This window comes from Natrix helvetica, assembly GCF_964273705.1.
Source record: "Natrix helvetica genome assembly, chromosome: 2".
NCBI classification, from domain to species: Eukaryota; Metazoa; Chordata; class Lepidosauria; order Squamata; family Natricidae; genus Natrix; species Natrix helvetica.
In genome coordinates, this window is record NC_138552.1 from 210,778,157 (window position 1) to 210,796,037 (window position 17,881).

The following is a 17,881-nucleotide window of genomic DNA, read 5'->3' on the forward strand; positions in this document are numbered from 1 at the left end:
CATTAATTGTTTTAATTAATTGTCAGTAAGATGAAGTCAAATTTATATCTTTTCCATGATCCTTTTTCTTCATGCAAACATAAGGTCACAATGTGGGGATGGCCTAGCATGATTCAGGAACCCAACTTCTGTGGTTTAGCAATTATGGCTTATGAATCGAATGCTGGCTAAATCCAGACTTTCTGTCAAGTGAAACCCTTCAAAAATGTCCCATGGTGGTTGAAAGACTTGCCTCAACATGGAGGATAAGACAGGAAGAATAATTAGGGAGGATGGACTGTTACTGTTAATTTTATAATGTTCATTCATACGCTGTCTTGCTTATTTCTTAATTAGTGGCAACCTTCTTAAACATTCCTGTGGGGAAGATGAGTCTAGGATAAATGTAGAGGATCTTATGAGAGGATCTATTTGCTAAGTTTCTGCTGTTTTGTGGTTTTAGATGTAGTGGCTCAGTGGTGCACGCAAGGAGACTTGCTGGCCGTAGCAGGCATGGAAAAACTAAGCCAACTGGCTGAACTTAACGCTGCTTCTTTTCTGAAAAGTGCACTCGTCAAGTTCTACAATATTCATGGGGAACACATCTACACGTTGGAGACCCCTGTACAGGTAAGTGTTATGCTGAAGAGCATGACCTGAGGAAGAAGGTAAAAGCCCCCCCCCCAATATATATTCTCAAATAGAAAAATTGCTAGCATGATAGTCCAGATACGAATCACTGAATTGCGAATCACGCAGAGTCATTGTGACTTATTTAACTATTGTTAATAACTATTGTTAACTATTGTTAATAAAATGGAGAAAAGATTGAAATGATAAGAAGGCTTCCAGTGGTGGACTAATATCCTATCCTAGCAATTGAAGATAGTAATTGAGTCCTAGAGTAATAGAGTCTTAGGAAGATAGAAACTGGAACATACTGTATCTTTCGGAGTATAAGACGCGCTGGAGTATAAGACGCACCAAGATTTTGAAGAGGCAAATTAAAAAAAAAAAGTTTTTGCACTCTGCAGATCTCCCCAAAACAGCCCATTTTTCACAAAAAAAATGGGCATGAATAGCTTTTAGGAGGCTTGTGGTGTGCTCCTGGGGGGCGTGAAGGGCCAAAAATGAACAAAAAACATTCTGTTTTTCGCAAAAATGGGCCCGTTGTTTGTCATAAAAAGGGCCTGCATAGCCCTTAGGAGGCTTGTAGAGTGCTCCTGGGGGCTGGGGGAGGCAAAATTGAGCAAAAAAAAAAAAAAGGCCCATTTTTGGTTCATTTCTGCTCTCCCCAGGAGCACTCTGGAAGCCTCCTAAAGGCTATACACAGCTATTTTGGGGAAGGGGGTGGGGTTTTGGGAGGCCAAAAATACTGTATTCAGTGTATAAGACACAGCCAGGTTTTCACCCTCTTTTTTGAGGGAAAAAGGTGCGTCTTATACTCTGAAAAATACGGTACCTCTCAGGCCTGAGTTATGTGGAAAGGCATGTGGACAATAAAATACATCCTACTGAAAAATCCTTCAAATATGATTCATTGATACAGAAAAGTCTAAAAATATTTTTTTTTTCCACACAGCGCCCCATAATCTCAATTTGCTGGGGTCATAGGGACTCACGTCTGCTCATGGCTTCTGGGCCTGCCCTGTATGTTGTTCGTGTAGAGCACCGAGTGTCCAGCTTACAGCTCCTGTGCCAACAAACAATTGCCAGCTCTTTGAGGGACGACAAAGATATCAGTAAATTAACCCTGCCTCCTCGGCTTTGTTCATACCTAACCACTGCCTTTACACCAACAATCAAGGTAAACAAATGGACGGGTGATAAACCTGTCAAAATTAGCATGTGGGGTCCTTGGTGCTCTCTGACCTTGGTTGTTTTCTTGCAGATGTTTCATTCTAGGTAACATCATCAGTGCTAGGGTGTGTATAGTATACTATGGCATGTAACTATAGTATAGAATGGAAGATACGTCTAGCTTAAACTATAGAAGGGACTGACATTAACAAATTAAGTATAGAATCTCATTGTAGATTAAGGCAGCAATTTTTGACAACAGTGTTGGGTGACCCACAACCTGTATGGATTTCACAAGCACCCATATTTTGACTTTCAAAGCATTCCTGGGGTAAGGAGGTATCTAATTTTTTTAAACCTCATTTGCATGTTGGAGGAGATTTTAAAAATCAATATCCTAGATCAGACTTATTTTTTCCCTGTTGCTATTCAAGTGGAAAAATGATTTTATGGCTTGAATGAAGACGTCAGTTCTACACCCCCACCCCAAAAAACAGACCAGAAAGTGGCCCTCCCTGTTACGGAGATATTATAATATCACTGGCTAAGACCTCCTGTTAAATTGCCACTTCTCCCTGCCTTTATTTGAGAGCAATTTCCATTGAATTCATTGGCCTAGATTCAAAGTCTCATAAGTAGAAATCAAAGCGATGTTTAGTTTTGTAACCTGCATAACCATAAATGTAGCTCATCTCCTAGCTGAATCATAAAACCTTTGTGCTTGGCTTTTACAGGAACTACTTTAAAAAGCTCCGTTTATCTAACATCACTGTTGATTATTACACTTTTGCATACAACAAAACTTTCATTATAATGGAATAAGGTCAAAGGCTTAATCATATTAGTTTGAAGTATGTGCAAAATCCAGAATGACATTGAGCAGGTCTTCTTGAATGATAGAAAGGTGGTGAGAGAATGAGTGGTATGACTTTTTTTTTAATTCTACATTTAACCCAGCCTCCTATCCCAGACCCTAACAACATGCGAGATTTTGTTAGTTACCCAACATCTGGCAATGAAAGGCTTCACTGTACAATGAAGCGGACAGAAGATGATCCAGAAGTTGGAGGTCCTTGCTATACATTGTATTTAGAATATTTGGGTGGTCTGGTGCCTATATTGAAAGGTCGTCGAATTAGTAAACTCAGGCCTGAGTTTGTCATCATGGATCCTAAGACAGATGGAAAAGCAGGTACAGAGTTTTGAGTTGGCTGTTCTTAGATCCAGTTCTAGTTGTGAGAGAGCCATGTTGTGCATGGATTTCTTACACAAATATCGTGTATTGTATTAGAAATAGCTTATTTTAAGATGCCCAGAAGTTCTACTGTCAATCTGCTGCTGTCTAGTATCAGCCTTAAACTTTTTCATGGAAAAAAATTATTAGAATGACATATAGATATTTTTCCTCTGATAATCCATAAAACTAGTTTGCCTCCTTAAGAATCGCCATGCTATTTATTTCTCTTATCAGCTGTTCAATTTGTCTTTTAAATTGTGGTCTCTCATAATATTATTTGACCTGACAAGAGGCCAAGGAAATATTTAAACTGCTCAGAGCATTTTTTTCAATTAGATAGATTCAATATTCAATTAGATAGCAGAAATGCTTGTCAATTCAGATAACTGAACACTATTTGTTTGAATTCAGAATATTCCATATTGCAGTTATATAGCAGCTACTACTTATAGAATAAGCTACAGATGACTGAGCTATGATTGGATCTGATTTGTGAATGCTTCTGTCTTCCTTTTTTCCTCTTTTATATAATAGATGATGTCTATGGAAACAGCTTGATTTCCACCATGATTGACAGCTGCAACTGCTCTGATTCCAGTGATATTGAACTGAGTGATGATTGGGCTGGGAAAAAATCTCCCAAAATCACCCGTGCTAGTAAATCACCCAAACTTCCCAGGTATTCTTTCTCCCATCTGTATATGAATGTATTATTCACATGCATATGCATATATATCCATCTGTATAGGTATTATTATGTGTATGCATATGCAAAGATGTTGCCCCATGAAATTAGAATAAAAAGCGGGAGTGAGCTGCTGGGATTTTGCATGGGTTTGGACGATCCTATAGCTAGGATTCTGCCCGGTTCAGTGAACCACCAAATGCCACCCCTGGCTAGCTCCATCCACCCCGCCCCACTCCTCCTACCCTGCCGCTCCCCACCGGGAGTCTCCATGCAGTCTGTTCATCATGCAAGGTAAATACAGGCCCTGTGCGGAGGCTCAGGGAGGGCGAAAAGCGGCCTACTGGAAGTCTGGAAACGGCTTCTGGCCCCCAGAGGGTCTCCAGAGCTGAGGGAAGCAGTTTTTGCCTTCCTGGAGGCTCGAGAAAGCCTCCAGAGCCTGAGGAGGGTGAAAAATGTCATCCCCCCCCCCCAATGGTGCAGGAGGCCTATTTGGCCACGCCCACCATGGCCACACCCACCCAGCAGTGAACCCGTTGCTGGAACTTTTTAAGCCCACCCCTGATAAAAAGTAATATTCCTGGGGCATAAGAAACTGGCCATTTAAGAAGTGCTTGATAAGAACCTTATAATTCTTTTCTGTGATTAAGGACCAGAGTAAAGTAGCTATGATTCCCAGGTTTGTAATCAAACATTCATCAAATTAGTGCACAATGTGAACACCAAATATTTTTCTCTCTCTGCTGTTGAGCAATTTCAGATGTTTGATGAAACGTAAAATGTGACAAGGTACTTGCCAAGTTTTTTTGTTCTTTTCCAGACCACATTTCTTTTTCTTTCTTTGCTCTTAATTTGGCAAATTGATTGCCCGGTTCATCAGTATTGCAAAGAGAGTTTCTATTCCGCAGCTGAATAATTTTTCTGCTGTGAAGAATTTTCTCCTTTCAGTTTACTGAACTTTATAGTTTTGTTGATGTGTATTGGGCTGAACTGAGTGGTTCTTTGACTGGTTCCGGATCAGTTATTTTGAAAAGGACAAATTAGGGCATTATCCTTCTTGAAAATTCAGTATTTCAGCCATAATGTTCCTGTTGCAGAAAACGGCCCTAGACCTTTCCTAATCCCTATTGACCTGAGAATAGTTTTCACAGAATATTAAAGCTGATGCTCGTGTTTGATTTGTAGGCAAAAAGCTATTCTGCATTTGAACCTGAATGTTATCCTGGAAAGAAAAAAAAAACGTGATCATGGGGATGCCACAATGGTCATAAGTGTGAATAATGGTCATAGATGACATTTTTCAGTGCTGTTGTAACATTGAATGGTCATTAAGTGAACTGTTGTAAGTCCAGGACCACCTGTACCTTGCTGATCATATTAGCGGATCATAGACCACAGACTGGAGACTAAAACATATGAAGAATGGTTGAAGGAACTGGGTATGTCTAGTTTAATAGAAAGAAGGACTAGGGGAGACATGATAGCAGTGTTCCAATATCTCAGGGGTTGCCACAAAGAAAAGGGAGTCAAACTATTATCCAAGGCACCTGAGGGTAGAATAAGGAGTAATGTCCACCCATCAAGGAGAGAAGCAACTTAGAACTGAGGAGAAACTTCCTGACAGTTAGAACAATTAATCAGTGGAACAGCCAGCCTCCAGACATTGTGAATGCCCATTCACTGGAAGTCTTTAAGAAGATGTTGGATAGCCATTTGTCTGAAATGGTATAGGGTTTCCTGCCTAGGCAGGGGGTTGGACTAGAAGATCTCCAAGGTTCCCTCCAACTCTGCTATTGTATTGTATTGTATTGACTATTGTGTTGTAAAGAGATGTAGTGTATCGATTTGTGCATAAGTAACTTGAAATTTTATTGCAGAATTAATATAGAAGCTCGCAAATCTCCAAAGTTATCGCGGGCTGCTCAGGAGATATCAAGATCTCCCAGATTGCCAATAAGGAAGCCCTCCATAGGATCACCTAGCTTAACTCGTAGAGAATTTCCTTTGGAAGACATCATTCAGGTACCTCATAGCCACCTCTCTACGTATTTGCCTATTTACCAGCATTATATCAGCCAAAAGTCCATTGGAGTTGGGCGGCCGATAAATTAAAATGTTCTTCAAGAATGCTTAAGATTCTGGACTAGAAGTGGGGAGAGTGAAGTTCTATCCTTTCTTAAACATGGATGCTGGTTGGATGACTTTGGGCCAGTCACACTTTCTCTGGCCTAGACTTGGGAGTCAAAATTGTATCTATCAATCAGCTCAGACTGGCTCAATAGGATAAATTAGTCAATCATCTTCAATGAAGAATGCTGCATCCCACAAAAATGTTCCTTGTTTTGAGCTAAGTCACAGCAGCTGAAACTTCCATTTAGATAATGGTTCTAATCCAATATCTGATTTAATAGGACTTCACCTTCAGTTTCATAGGGTGGCTTGAGACAAGCCACTGTTCCTCAGTGGCCCCATATACATTCTGGATATAATAATGCCAATCAATTTATAGAGCTGATTGAAAGAATTAAAACAATTAACAACTGAAAGGCCAAACATACAACCAAGCACCACGTAAGTACTATGCATACGTACAGCCCAGTGCACACATTTTGGAGAGAGAGAAGTTCCCTGAAGATAGGCACCACTAGGAGTCCAAAACTTGGAAGAATAAATCTCTGATTCTAGTGACTGATTCAGATTGGATCCTGATTAAAATAATGTTTATAAAGGCTCTAAAATTATTTATTTTTAATGAGCTTCTTTTTCTTATGTCTTTTCATTGCAGCACAGTTATCTTGCTCAGGTCACATCGAATATCTGGGGAACCAAATTTAAAATAGTAGGCTTGGCTGCGTTCCTACCAACCAATCTTGGTGCAGGTAAAATTTACTCTTGAACTTTACCTTCATTTCAGTTTCTTCCTAACCAGATATGCATACAGCAGTTTCTTTTTAGGAAAAACACACACATTTTTTTGTTTAGAAATAGTAAACGTGTAACTAATGGAACAGACAACAAAAACATTTTAGAAAAGAAATGTCTGGTTGCATTAAAAATTGATAATGATGCTGTCCAGATTTACTTTGTCAGGCTTGCAGGTCTGACAAGGGATTTGTCAAGTTCTGTCTTGTCTGTGGTTTGATGCCAGTTGCTATATCTCGGCAGGAAGGGATCATTCTGATAATCATACGTTAGGTGATGAAGTTACTATGAATAGATTTTCACTGTAGTTATTTGGGGAGATGGCTAGTCTTGTAAATGATCTGAAATGCTTCTTCAAAATCTCTAGAGGCTTCTGGGTAACACTTCAGTTCCTGTTGAATTATTCACAGGTCCACATCACCCAAATCAGAAGTGCAACAATTGTTAATTCATTAAGTCTCTGTATGGCCTAAAGGGTTCAATTTTTGTTTTCAACTTTGCATTTTGGGTTTCTGTTTCCTCCCTCTTTGGTCATCCTTTCTGCAGTTATTTATAAAACCAGCTTGTTGCATCTTCAGCCAAGGCAAATGACCATTTATCTCCCAGAAGTGCGGAAGATTTCCACTGATTATATCAACCTACCTGTTTTCAATCCCAATGTTTTTAGTGAAGATGAAGATGATTTGCCAGGTGAGATTTAACTTGAATACTTAGTTCCTTTACAGAGTTCTCAAACTGTGGTTCTGCTGGAAATAGGGAGCCCGGGATACACGATTATCTTAACCCGATTTAAAGCATGTATAAGGACAATCATAAAGAGACATTGTGAGCATACTCCTTGCTTTGGAGTTTGCAACAAGGCCATGGACTCCAAAATTGATGATCTATTTTAGTGCTTCCATCAGGGACTTAACAGATCCTAAGAAGCCTTTACTGAATCTCAACCAGTGCAGATAATTCCTCCAGTGGTGGGTTCCTGCTGGATCGCACCGGATCGCGCGCGCTCCCTTTCAGCGCTCCACCTGGCTCGCGCGCTCCCTTTCAGCGCTACACCTGGCTCGCGCGCTCCCTTCCGGCGCTAAAACCGGAAGTACAGTCTTGCCCCGCCCCTGGCGAAGCAACGACGCCTGCCTGCACTCCACCAGCTCGGCTGGGAACGGAGATGTTTCCTCAGCGGAGCGGAGCGCCTGAAAAGACTTTCAGGCGCTCCGCTCCGCTGAGGAAACATCTCCGTTCCCAGCCGAGCTGGTGGAGCGCAGGCAGGCGTCGGAGATGTTTCCTCAGCGGAGCGGAGCGCCTGAAAAGACTTTCAGGCGCTCCGCTCCGCTGAGGAAACATCTCCGTTCCCAGCCGAGCTGGTGGAGCGCAGGCAGGCGTCGTTGCTTCGCCAGGGGCGGGGCAAGACTGTACTTCCGGTTTTAGCGCCGGAAGGGAGCGCGCGAGCCAGGTGTAGCGCTGAAAGGGAGCGCGCGAGCCAGGTGGAGCGCTGAAAGGGAGCGCGCGCGATCCGGTGCGATCCGGCAGGAACCCACCACTGAATTCCTCCCTCTATCAACCTCCTGCTTTATATTGCTTATTGAGCTGAGAGATCTGATGAAGGCTGGGAGATGGAAGAGCCTCAAGAGCTGGATGATGTTGTACAAGGCATCTATCAATTATGGAATTTGACAGAACTTGAATTCTTGGCAGTGTCCAAGACTTTGTCAGTTCTTTCTAGTTTGTCTTCCCAAGATCCTATAAGGAATAAAACTGGAAATATGCTAAATAAGTCTCATGGAGCTTCTAGTTTTTATAATGTTCTGAATAGCAACATTAAGAACTAGCACAAGGGGACAAAGAAAGTTTGGCAGTCTATACATGTAAACAAGAAAGCATAAATAATAACTAATCTATGTATTATGTGGGCGTGCTGTTAATTAATTGACTTGGTTATTATTTATGCATAAGCTGGATTCCAATGAGATCTCACCATTGCTAATTAGGACTTTTGGGAACTTAACAGCCATTTTAGGAACTGGGAATTTAATCATCCCCATTAGGATTACATCATTTACGAATTTGCAAATTTTCTGAGGCTAGGTTTTAATATGATTTGCAATCACAATTACTCAGGCCTGGAAAAGATAATAGCATTTCTTAATGATAAAATCAATGTGCCTTGATTAAATATTATTCCTGCCAAATTATCCGGAGATTAAGCAACAACAATATTGACAGGAACTTTTAGAGATTTGTGTGTTCATCTTATTTTTTCATGCCCAGGTTTTAGGAGGACAGATGAGATCTTGATTTTATAGAAAGAAATATTTACATGCTGTGTAAATTGGATACCCCATCGTTTCACGTTATTGAAGACCTCATCAACATGCAACGCAAACTAGGAAGAAAAAAAAATCAGATTTTTTTCTTCAAATTATATTCAAGTGTCTTTAATGGTAGCTTATATTCATTTCTAGTACAACTCTATTCTTAAAAGATAGTTGAGATTAAAGTGGTGGATAGGTACATTTAAAATCTTCAGGTTATATTATGACTGTGTTTTCATAATTGCTTGGCTCTAATAATATAAATTAAAATTTAATATATGACTACTCACTTTGTTAAATTTACATCAAAGAGCCTAATTTTACCTAAATAGATTATCTGGTTTCATACCAGCCTGGTCTGTAAATCTTGATTCTTTAGTCACGTAAGCATTTATTCAGGAGTTGGCTTATTTGGCAGATGGCTCACAAACATAATTTAGTTTCTTTATTAGACAAATGGAAGCCTTAAACACATAGATTTCTCCACGACAGCACATAGAAATCAAAGCCTTTATGGATGTCTGCAGTCCAAGGTTTGAATACTAGGAAGCTAGTTCCTAGCTTTATGAGTTGTTAAATAGTTAGCCATTCTTTTATGACTTTGGGGAGAAGGTATATTGTTTTATTGGCATAATGGTTCATTGGAGCCTGGAAACTACTCATTTCTAGTCAAATTCCTCGTCTTTAGTCATGCTATAAAAGAACAGTAGGTGATCGTTAATAAGGATTTATTTATATTCAATTCTAACCTTCTCCTTGGGGCAAATTCACATTATCCTTTTTAAACCAGTTAGTTAGCACCAAGATTTAGCAGAATTTCAGTCAATCAGGATTCCCTTTAGACCATATTTGTTGTGATTGGGGGTAAACATGCTTTGCAGGATGAATGCAAAGCATATTTGATGGTTATTTGATTTGCTGCTCGTGACAAGACAATACCACACAGATGCATTTGTTTGACTAACAATGCAAATTAAAAGGGGGAGTAAGTCAAAGTATTTGCTAAGTGGTAGATTAGCAAAATGTATTACAGAGATGACAATAACCAATTTTGTTGTGTTTATTTTGTACAATGACAATGAAGGCTATACTACAAGGATAGGAGATCGTGTAAACCAGGGGTGTCAAATTTGTGGCGTCACGTTGTTGTCATGTGATGTATCACAACTTTCCTCTTTGCTAAACTGGGGTGGGCATGGCCAGCACGTGACACATCTGGCCCATGGGCCATGAGTTTGACATCGCTGTTGTAAACTATACTTGAAATCTGATTCTATAAGTCTAATATATCTATTGAAAACAAACACTTCACTGCCATAATGTAATACTATGTGTTTATATGACAGTGACTGGAGCATCAGGAGTTCCTGAGAACAATCCACCTTGCACCGTAAACATCCCAATTGCTCCTATTCACAGTTCAGCACAAGCAATGTCACCAACTCAGAGCATAGGGTTGGTGCAGTCTTTGCTAGCTAATCAGAATGTGCAACTGGATGTCCTCGCCAATCAGACAACAGCTGTGGCAACAGCAGACCACGTGGCTGATAATGCAGTCCATTATCCAATCCCAAGCAGATACTCTAGCCCAGGCCAAGTGATCTTTGGAGGAGTAGAAATGGGTCGTATCCTCCAGGTCCCTCCTCAGTTACCCTTGCCACCCCAGAATGCCATCCAGATGGCAATTGTGGACCACAGAGATGGGGACAGAGATCACGAACACCTCCAAAAAGCTAAGGCTCTGCGTCCCATCCCCCAGGTGGCTGAAGGAGACACAGCTGTCTTCAGCACTGCCCAAGAAATTCAACTGAACAAAATAAACCCTCCTCCTCCATACCCTGGAACCATACCTGCAGCTCCTACCACAGCTCCACCACCACCGCCACCTCCTCCAGTACCTCCACAACCTCCGGTAGATCTCTGTCTGAAAAAAGGTGATTTCTCACTCTATTCAGCTGCCCATTACCAGACCCCTCTTGGCTATGAGAGAATCACCACTTTCGACAGCAGTGGGAATGTCGAGGAGGTGTGCCGCCCTCGAACACGGATGGTGTGTGCCCAGAATACGTACACACTGCCCGGGCCAGGCAGTTCTGCCACTTTACGGATTACTTCATCAGAGAAGAAGATTCAGCAGCCATGCACTAGCGCCACCTTGAACAGGCTCACAGTTCCACGTTACTCCATTCCAACAGGGGACCCACCTCCTTATCCAGAGATTGCAGCCCAGCTAGCTCAAGGCCGGGGCATCACACAGAGGTTGGACAATAGCATCATCCATGCTACACTACGGAGAAATAGTAGGGAGGCAGCCCTGAAAATGGCTCAGTTGGTGGACAGCCAGAGAGCCACGTTGCAGTTCCCACTGAAACTGAAGAGCAATGTTGTGGGAGCCCAGTACCAGCAGCGAGTGCCAACTGCCCTGTACACATGCAGCCAGTGCAGCAGCAACACGAACAATGGCACCAGCAACACAAACAATGGAAATGGGAACATCAGTAATATCAACGCAAGCAGCGGCTCATCAGGCCTCAGCACTATGAGGCCTGATGTAACCACCGGGAGCAGCTCTCAGCACAATTCAGTCATTGCACACTCAGCCAGTACATCGCCTTTGGCCTCCCAATCGTCTTACAATTTACTGAACCCACTTGACAATTCTCGGGAGCGGACCGATTACGTAAACTCTGCCTTCATGGAGGATGAGGCTCTTTCTCAGCACTGCCCTGTGGAGAAATCAGCACGCCACGTCCCTGTAGCCATGGCAGAACCTAACATCGCTGTAAAAAGGCCACCTCCCTATCAGTGGGAACCTATGGTGAGCGAGGAGATATGGGTTCCTCAAGAAAGGACAGCTCATAGTACTTTGCCCAACCCTGGTAAATCCAACCCTCTAGTCATTGGCCAAGCTCAACATTTGGATATATCCCGAGCAACCTTTGTTTCCCCCAAATCTCCAACCAGTCCCACTGCCACTTTCCAGATGAGTTATGGTGTTGGAGCACCATATTTGGGAAATTATAGTATCCCTCCTCCTCCACTTCCTCCTCTTCAAGGAATGCAGGTCCCCTGTTCTCCCAAAGAAGCTCTGGCCTCATCCCAAATGGTACAACAGGAGCCATCCGTTGTTCTTCAGCCAGCCTATCCTTCAAACCTCTCCTACTGCCCTTTGCCTCCCATGTATCCTGGAAATAGTACTTGTTCAAGTTTACAGCTGCCACCAATGGCCTTGCATCCATGGAATTCCTATAGCACATGCCCACCTTCTGTCCAGAGTACCCAGAACATTCTGCCACCCAAGGCGCTTCTTGTGGTGGACAAATCCATTATGTCTCCACCACCAGTAGAGCCTCCGGGTCATGTGGGCTCTGACGTGATGGCAGAGACAGCAGATAACTTCCAAGAAGTGCTCTCCTTGACCGAAAGTCCCATTTCTCAGAGGACAGACAAGTTTGGGAAGAAGAATCGCAAGCGCCTGGATAGCCGGGCGGATGAAGGAAATATGCAGGCTATCACAGAGGGAAAAGTCAAAAAGGAGGCCAGGACCACATTGACTGACTTCAATTCCCTAATAGCCAGCCCAAGACTGGGCAGGGAGAAGAAGAAGCTCAAGAGTCAGAAAGATCAGCTGAAGTCAAAAAAGCTGAACAAGATGAACGAATTTCAGGACAGCTCAGAAAGTGAGCCCGAATTGTTTATTAGCGGGGATGAACTGATGAATCAGAGCCAAGGGAGTAAAAAGGGGTGGAAAACTAAAAGGAACTTGAGGACAGCCAGCGAACTGGATGAATTTAAATGTCGGAAAGCAAACGAGAAGGAAGATGGGCGGCTGGGAAACCAGGGCTTTGTCTACGTGATGGCAAATAAACAGCCTTTGTGGAATGAGGCAACCCAGGTCTATCAGCTGGACTTTGGAGGGAGGGTGACTCAAGAATCCGCAAAGAATTTCCAGATTGAGCTGGAAGGAAGACAGGTAAGCCAATCAAGAGAAAATGGCAAACCTTTTTTTGTTTAACACTTTTTTTGTTTAATATGATTGCTCTTGAACAGTTCACCTATTTCCTTGCAAAGAATGACACACACGCACGCACACACACGCACACATCGTAGATATACTGCTGATACTAGAGTGAGATTTGTACCAGAAGTTAGACACGAGTTTAAGTATTGATGGGAATAAGTGTGGAACATGGCTAAGGAAACTCTGGCTCTTTAAGATATAACTGTACCTCAACTTCAGATATTGCTCATGATTAGCCTTGCTAATTAAGGCTCCTAAAAGTTATAGTTTAGCAATCATTGGAGACCACAAATCTCCCACTTTTACAGTTCTCTTCGAGATACCTGCAATGTTTGGGTATTCTGAAAGTCTTGGAACTACGTAAAAATAAGTCTGTTTTGTTCCAGGAAGAGAGTGGAAAGTAAAATAACTGCTTATTTTCCCTGGATATTTGCAATAATAAATAAATAGCCAAATGATTAGAAACTCGTATGGTTTGTGAGTAATACCACACTGAAATGATAAGCATTGGGAGGAATTGGGAGGACATCTCTTACATTATCATACCATAAACACAAGTGACACAAATCATGTAATTTGCTTCATTCATATCATATTTATTGATAATATTTATACTCAATATTATATCTTTATTGTTGCTCCCCTCTAAAGAGCAACCTTTCTCCCCCAGTAAGTAGATTAAAATAACAAAACATCCTCACATGCACAAACAGACCCTCATAGGAGCAAGTCAATTACAAAGGAAACTATGATTACTGAGCAATATTAAACAACCAATCACAACCCATAATGGTGACTCCTAGTTTACACTTTATCTTCTTCCAGGAGTCTCTTTAAAAAAACCAATTGTTTACAGCTTTCCAATAACTCAACAGAAGACAAGATGTGACTGATGCAAATTGCATAATTTACATAATGAAGACTTGACACCAGTCTGGCATATAAACATTTCTTCTACAAAACAACAACAGTGTGAACAGAAGTGTTAAAAAGAAAGCGTATGATATGAAATTCTGACTGTTGTTTTTCCTCACTCATAAAAGCTTCTGTATTATGTACTTTTAAGTAATAGAACATACCTAAACACGGACACAAAGTGGTTTTCAACCTTAATCCAGTATTTTGTTTTCTAAAAAGAGAGAAATCATACCCTCTGGTTTTTAAAATGAGTTCCACACTCGACTGAAATAGGACACTTTATTGTAAATTGCTTCAAGATTTAAAATGAAAACAAATGAGTATAAATAAAATGAGTAACATAGTTTGGTTGACTTTGGATTAATGTGATATGGGAATCCTGCTATTGTTCCACTTCCCGATATGTAGAATAGAACTCCCAGAATTCTTAGCACAAGGTCACATTGGCCGGGGAATTCTGGGAACTGAAACCCACAATCTGGAGATTGGTGAACACTGTTTTATGATTTAGCAGTGTGTGCAAGTTTAGTTTTGACATAATCCGTAAGTAGGCCATGGTTCAGTCCAGAATAGTTGTTTGAATCCATCGAAGAACCTAATGCTCCTATGGCTGCCGTTCTCTTTGAAAGTCTTAGCAATGTAGAACTTGCTTTGTAGAACTTCATTCCAAGCCAGTTGGATGATTTGAGCCAATAACTTTTTCTCAGCCCAATAGTGTTGTTGTTGTTTGGGGGGGGGGTGATATAAGAGGAGAAGGAAGGAGCATTAGGTATGTTTGCTGCCTCAAGTTACTTATAAACCAGGTAAGAACAGCAATCTAATAAATAAACATAAATATAATTCTTGGTAGAAGGCAAAGGATTGTGAGCTCCTTCCTTTAACTTCCTATTCATCTGACTTATTATTTACTCTTTCTCTTCAGCCGCTAATTTTATTCTTGTCCTTCTCTTCCCCTCCCCCAATCTTTCAGGTCATGCAGTTTGGACGGATTGATGGCAATGCCTATATCTTGGACTTTCAATATCCATTTTCAGCGGTGCAGGCCTTTGCAGTAGCTTTGGCTAATGTGACTCAGCGCCTGAAATGAAAAGAGAGAAAAAAAAACAGCCTAGAGATTACAAATAAAATAAAATAAAATAGAAATCCATCCCACCCAATGGAGCTTTCTCGTAAGGGCCAGCCCAGGAAATGTCAGGGTGGAGGTCCAATAGTGTTGTGCAAAGGAATCTGAGAGAAAAGGTGGAAATGCAACTGGAAAAGTCTACAAGTGCCCGAAGGAGGGCATCAACTTTAAAACACTTGGGGGGAACGGGGTGGGGACCCTTTTGGTTTGGGGTTAAATTTATTTGAATCAATATTTTGCTGATTTTTCGGAGCAAGGGAAGGATGAGATCTATTTGGTATTATGCTGGGAAAATGTGGCTTTTGACTTGTGATGGTTCTTCTGTGTTTGCTGCAAAAAATAGCTAATGTAAGATGATAGAGGGATTTTAAAGATTGCCCTCCCTTTCTTCCTTTCCTTCCTTCCTTCCTCCTGCCCTCCCTCCCTTATTTCTTCCTTCCTTCCTTCCTTTCCCACTGTTTTGTTCTTTCTAAAACAGAGAAATCATGACCCCTCATTTTAGACTTGTTGGTATTATTTACATTAATTATAACAGCAAAAAAAAAAAAAGAACAAGAAGGCTATAATATACTTGAAAACATGTGTTTCTTCCCAGATAGCTGAGCTCTATAGGCATTATGGGGATTTGTTGGAAATCCATATCTAATTTCTAAAATATTCTTCAAAAGAAAAGCTATTACTTGGGGGGTAGTTTGAAAATGATGCTGTGTTGAAGAAGCTAGTGATCCCCCCCCCTCCTTTTCATTGTGATCTGTGATTTGGAATATGAGTCTGTACCAGACAGTAAAAACTAGGGGGTGGGAGGGGGGAAGCCAGGGAATGAGGCATGCAGATACATGTTGTTTTGAAATATTTGTATTGATTTTTGTATGAATGTAGGATACATATGACTTGGTGTGGCATTTAAGTAAGAGCTACATCTTCTGGTCCTCACTTAACAATGTTTACAAACTACATAAATAAAAATGTAACTTTTGAGCAATTGGAGTTCCACAACGTTGCAGTACTAATCCAGAAGACTATTGGCAAAAACTGGAGCACCTTTTGTGAATTATAGGCAACAGGTTAGATTGGTGTCTTGAGCGAACCCAAATCCAATCAGGAGCCAGCATTTGGACTGGGGTTAGGTACATTTAGCTAAGATTAGCTAAGGATAGCTAGATTTAGCTACATTTGGCTAAGATTTAAGAATGGATGCACATAAGCAAACTGTAGAAAGGGTTCGTCTTACGGTTTCACTGGAGGAAATCAAGCTGAGATAGTTAACAATCCAAACAATATTGTTATTACTGTTGAACTTATTATGGGCAAAACGTGATATCTAACAGGATAAGATCAAAGCTAGTGTATTACACTGGAGTAAATTTCCTCTTCTTTTGCTATTCTTGCCGTATGAATTCCACTAAGGATGGCTGCTAAATTGTAAATCAGAAGGTTCCTGGTTTATATTCAGCTGAATCTGTGGTGGTTGAAAAATAAATCCAGAGTTGGAGAAAACTTCCCTTTTCTGTTTTTCCAATTTGAATATGACCATTTGGCAATAAATTGGAGTGACAGTGCCCCAATAAATTATTTGAAAATCAAAGCAGAGGGAGAATGTAATAGTATTTTTATTTAACTTTGGATAGCGAGAGATATTATTTCTCTTTGATAAATTGTCTATAATGTGTCAAAACCTATGACAGATATTCCAAAAGAGATGGTTTTAAAAGGGGTGATGGTGATGGTGTATGGATGTCTGTTTTATGAACTCATTTCTATTTTCTTGGCTTTGAGTGTGCAAACCAAAACAGCTTCCATGAAATGCTGCAGATTTCAGGAAAACAACAACTACATTTTTCTTGTTGATAACTTATGCAGAAGGTTTATCTAGAAGGAAAAGCATACAGAAACAAGTTTGGTCATAAGCAATCCAAATGTTATGTCCCATATTTCCCACAACTAGAATTTTTTTAAATTGCACACTTGTAGCATAAGTACATAAGTGGACTTCTTTTATTATTTAGTAGAAACACATTCTATTAACAAAGGAACAAGTAGGGGATGGGTAATTTGGAGGAGCTGAAATTGCTGTTCACTTTTTGCATTATCCCTAGCTTCTGAAGCTTCATCCACAATTATTTCCATTTTAGAATGAAAAGGCTTAAAGTTGCAAAAATAATAGTTCTATACTAAAGGGGCATTTCTTAGGATGTTGCCTTGTCTATTTAATGCAACCACATGGGATGATGATTACAGAACACAAAAGTATAAATTGGTTCCCGTGTTGTACTTTTCAGCCCTAGACAATCATAGTATTTGCAGAGTCCTTGGGGGAAAGGTATTTGGGGGGGGGGGGGGGAGGTAAGCATATTCCTTTATTGGAACCACTCATCAGACAAAGAAGCAGAACAAAAATGTTATCTAGTCCCCATACAGTGAATTCAAAGCATCCCTAACCTTTGTTTTATCTGCAAGATACAGGTCATGTACCAACAGCTTTGCCCTCCTCCCTTTCTTGTTTTGAATTTCCGGTCCAAAGGTCCGGAAATTGGCTTTTTTGGCTTGGAAGGCTCAGACTGTCCCTTCTTCTTGACCCAGAGGAACATTTGCCCATTGCCCATTTCCTCTTTCTGCTACAGGTCCCTGGTGAAAGGGATCCTCTAATTCTGGGGAGCAGCTCTTCGGGACCCAAGAGTAGCTGCATTCTTTGAGCAAAACATCCAAAGAGATAACTTTATTGAAGAATAAAGGTTTCACCTGCTCAATGTTATGTCTCAAGTTGTCCAAAGCTCAGAAGTAAGTCTGAGAAAGAAATGAAGGAAACAGCAACTCTGGTTCTGACCAATCAAGAGGATTTATATGTCTTTTCTAAAAGCTACATTTTTGTTAGATGTCTGGTAGATCAGAT

The 17,881-nt window shown here is 40.9% G+C and overlaps 1 protein-coding gene across 1 annotated transcript in view; it reads left to right on the forward strand.

Annotated features, from left to right (window-relative positions):
• Positions 1-15,543, forward strand: part of TULP4 (TUB like protein 4) — a 100,273-nt gene extending 84,730 nt beyond the window's left edge. Inside the window, exons 7-15 of the mRNA XM_081940214.1 lie at positions 443-609; positions 1,562-1,786; positions 2,737-2,971; positions 3,551-3,695; positions 5,579-5,723; positions 6,487-6,580; positions 7,170-7,313; positions 10,276-12,902; positions 14,839-15,543. Of these exons, the coding sequence (XP_081796340.1) occupies positions 443-609; positions 1,562-1,786; positions 2,737-2,971; positions 3,551-3,695; positions 5,579-5,723; positions 6,487-6,580; positions 7,170-7,313; positions 10,276-12,902; positions 14,839-14,955 (3,899 nt within the window). The 3' untranslated portion in view covers positions 14,956-15,543. The remainder of the gene's footprint in view (positions 1-442; positions 610-1,561; positions 1,787-2,736; positions 2,972-3,550; positions 3,696-5,578; positions 5,724-6,486; positions 6,581-7,169; positions 7,314-10,275; positions 12,903-14,838) is intronic.
• Positions 15,544-17,881: the final 2,338 nt, after the last annotated feature.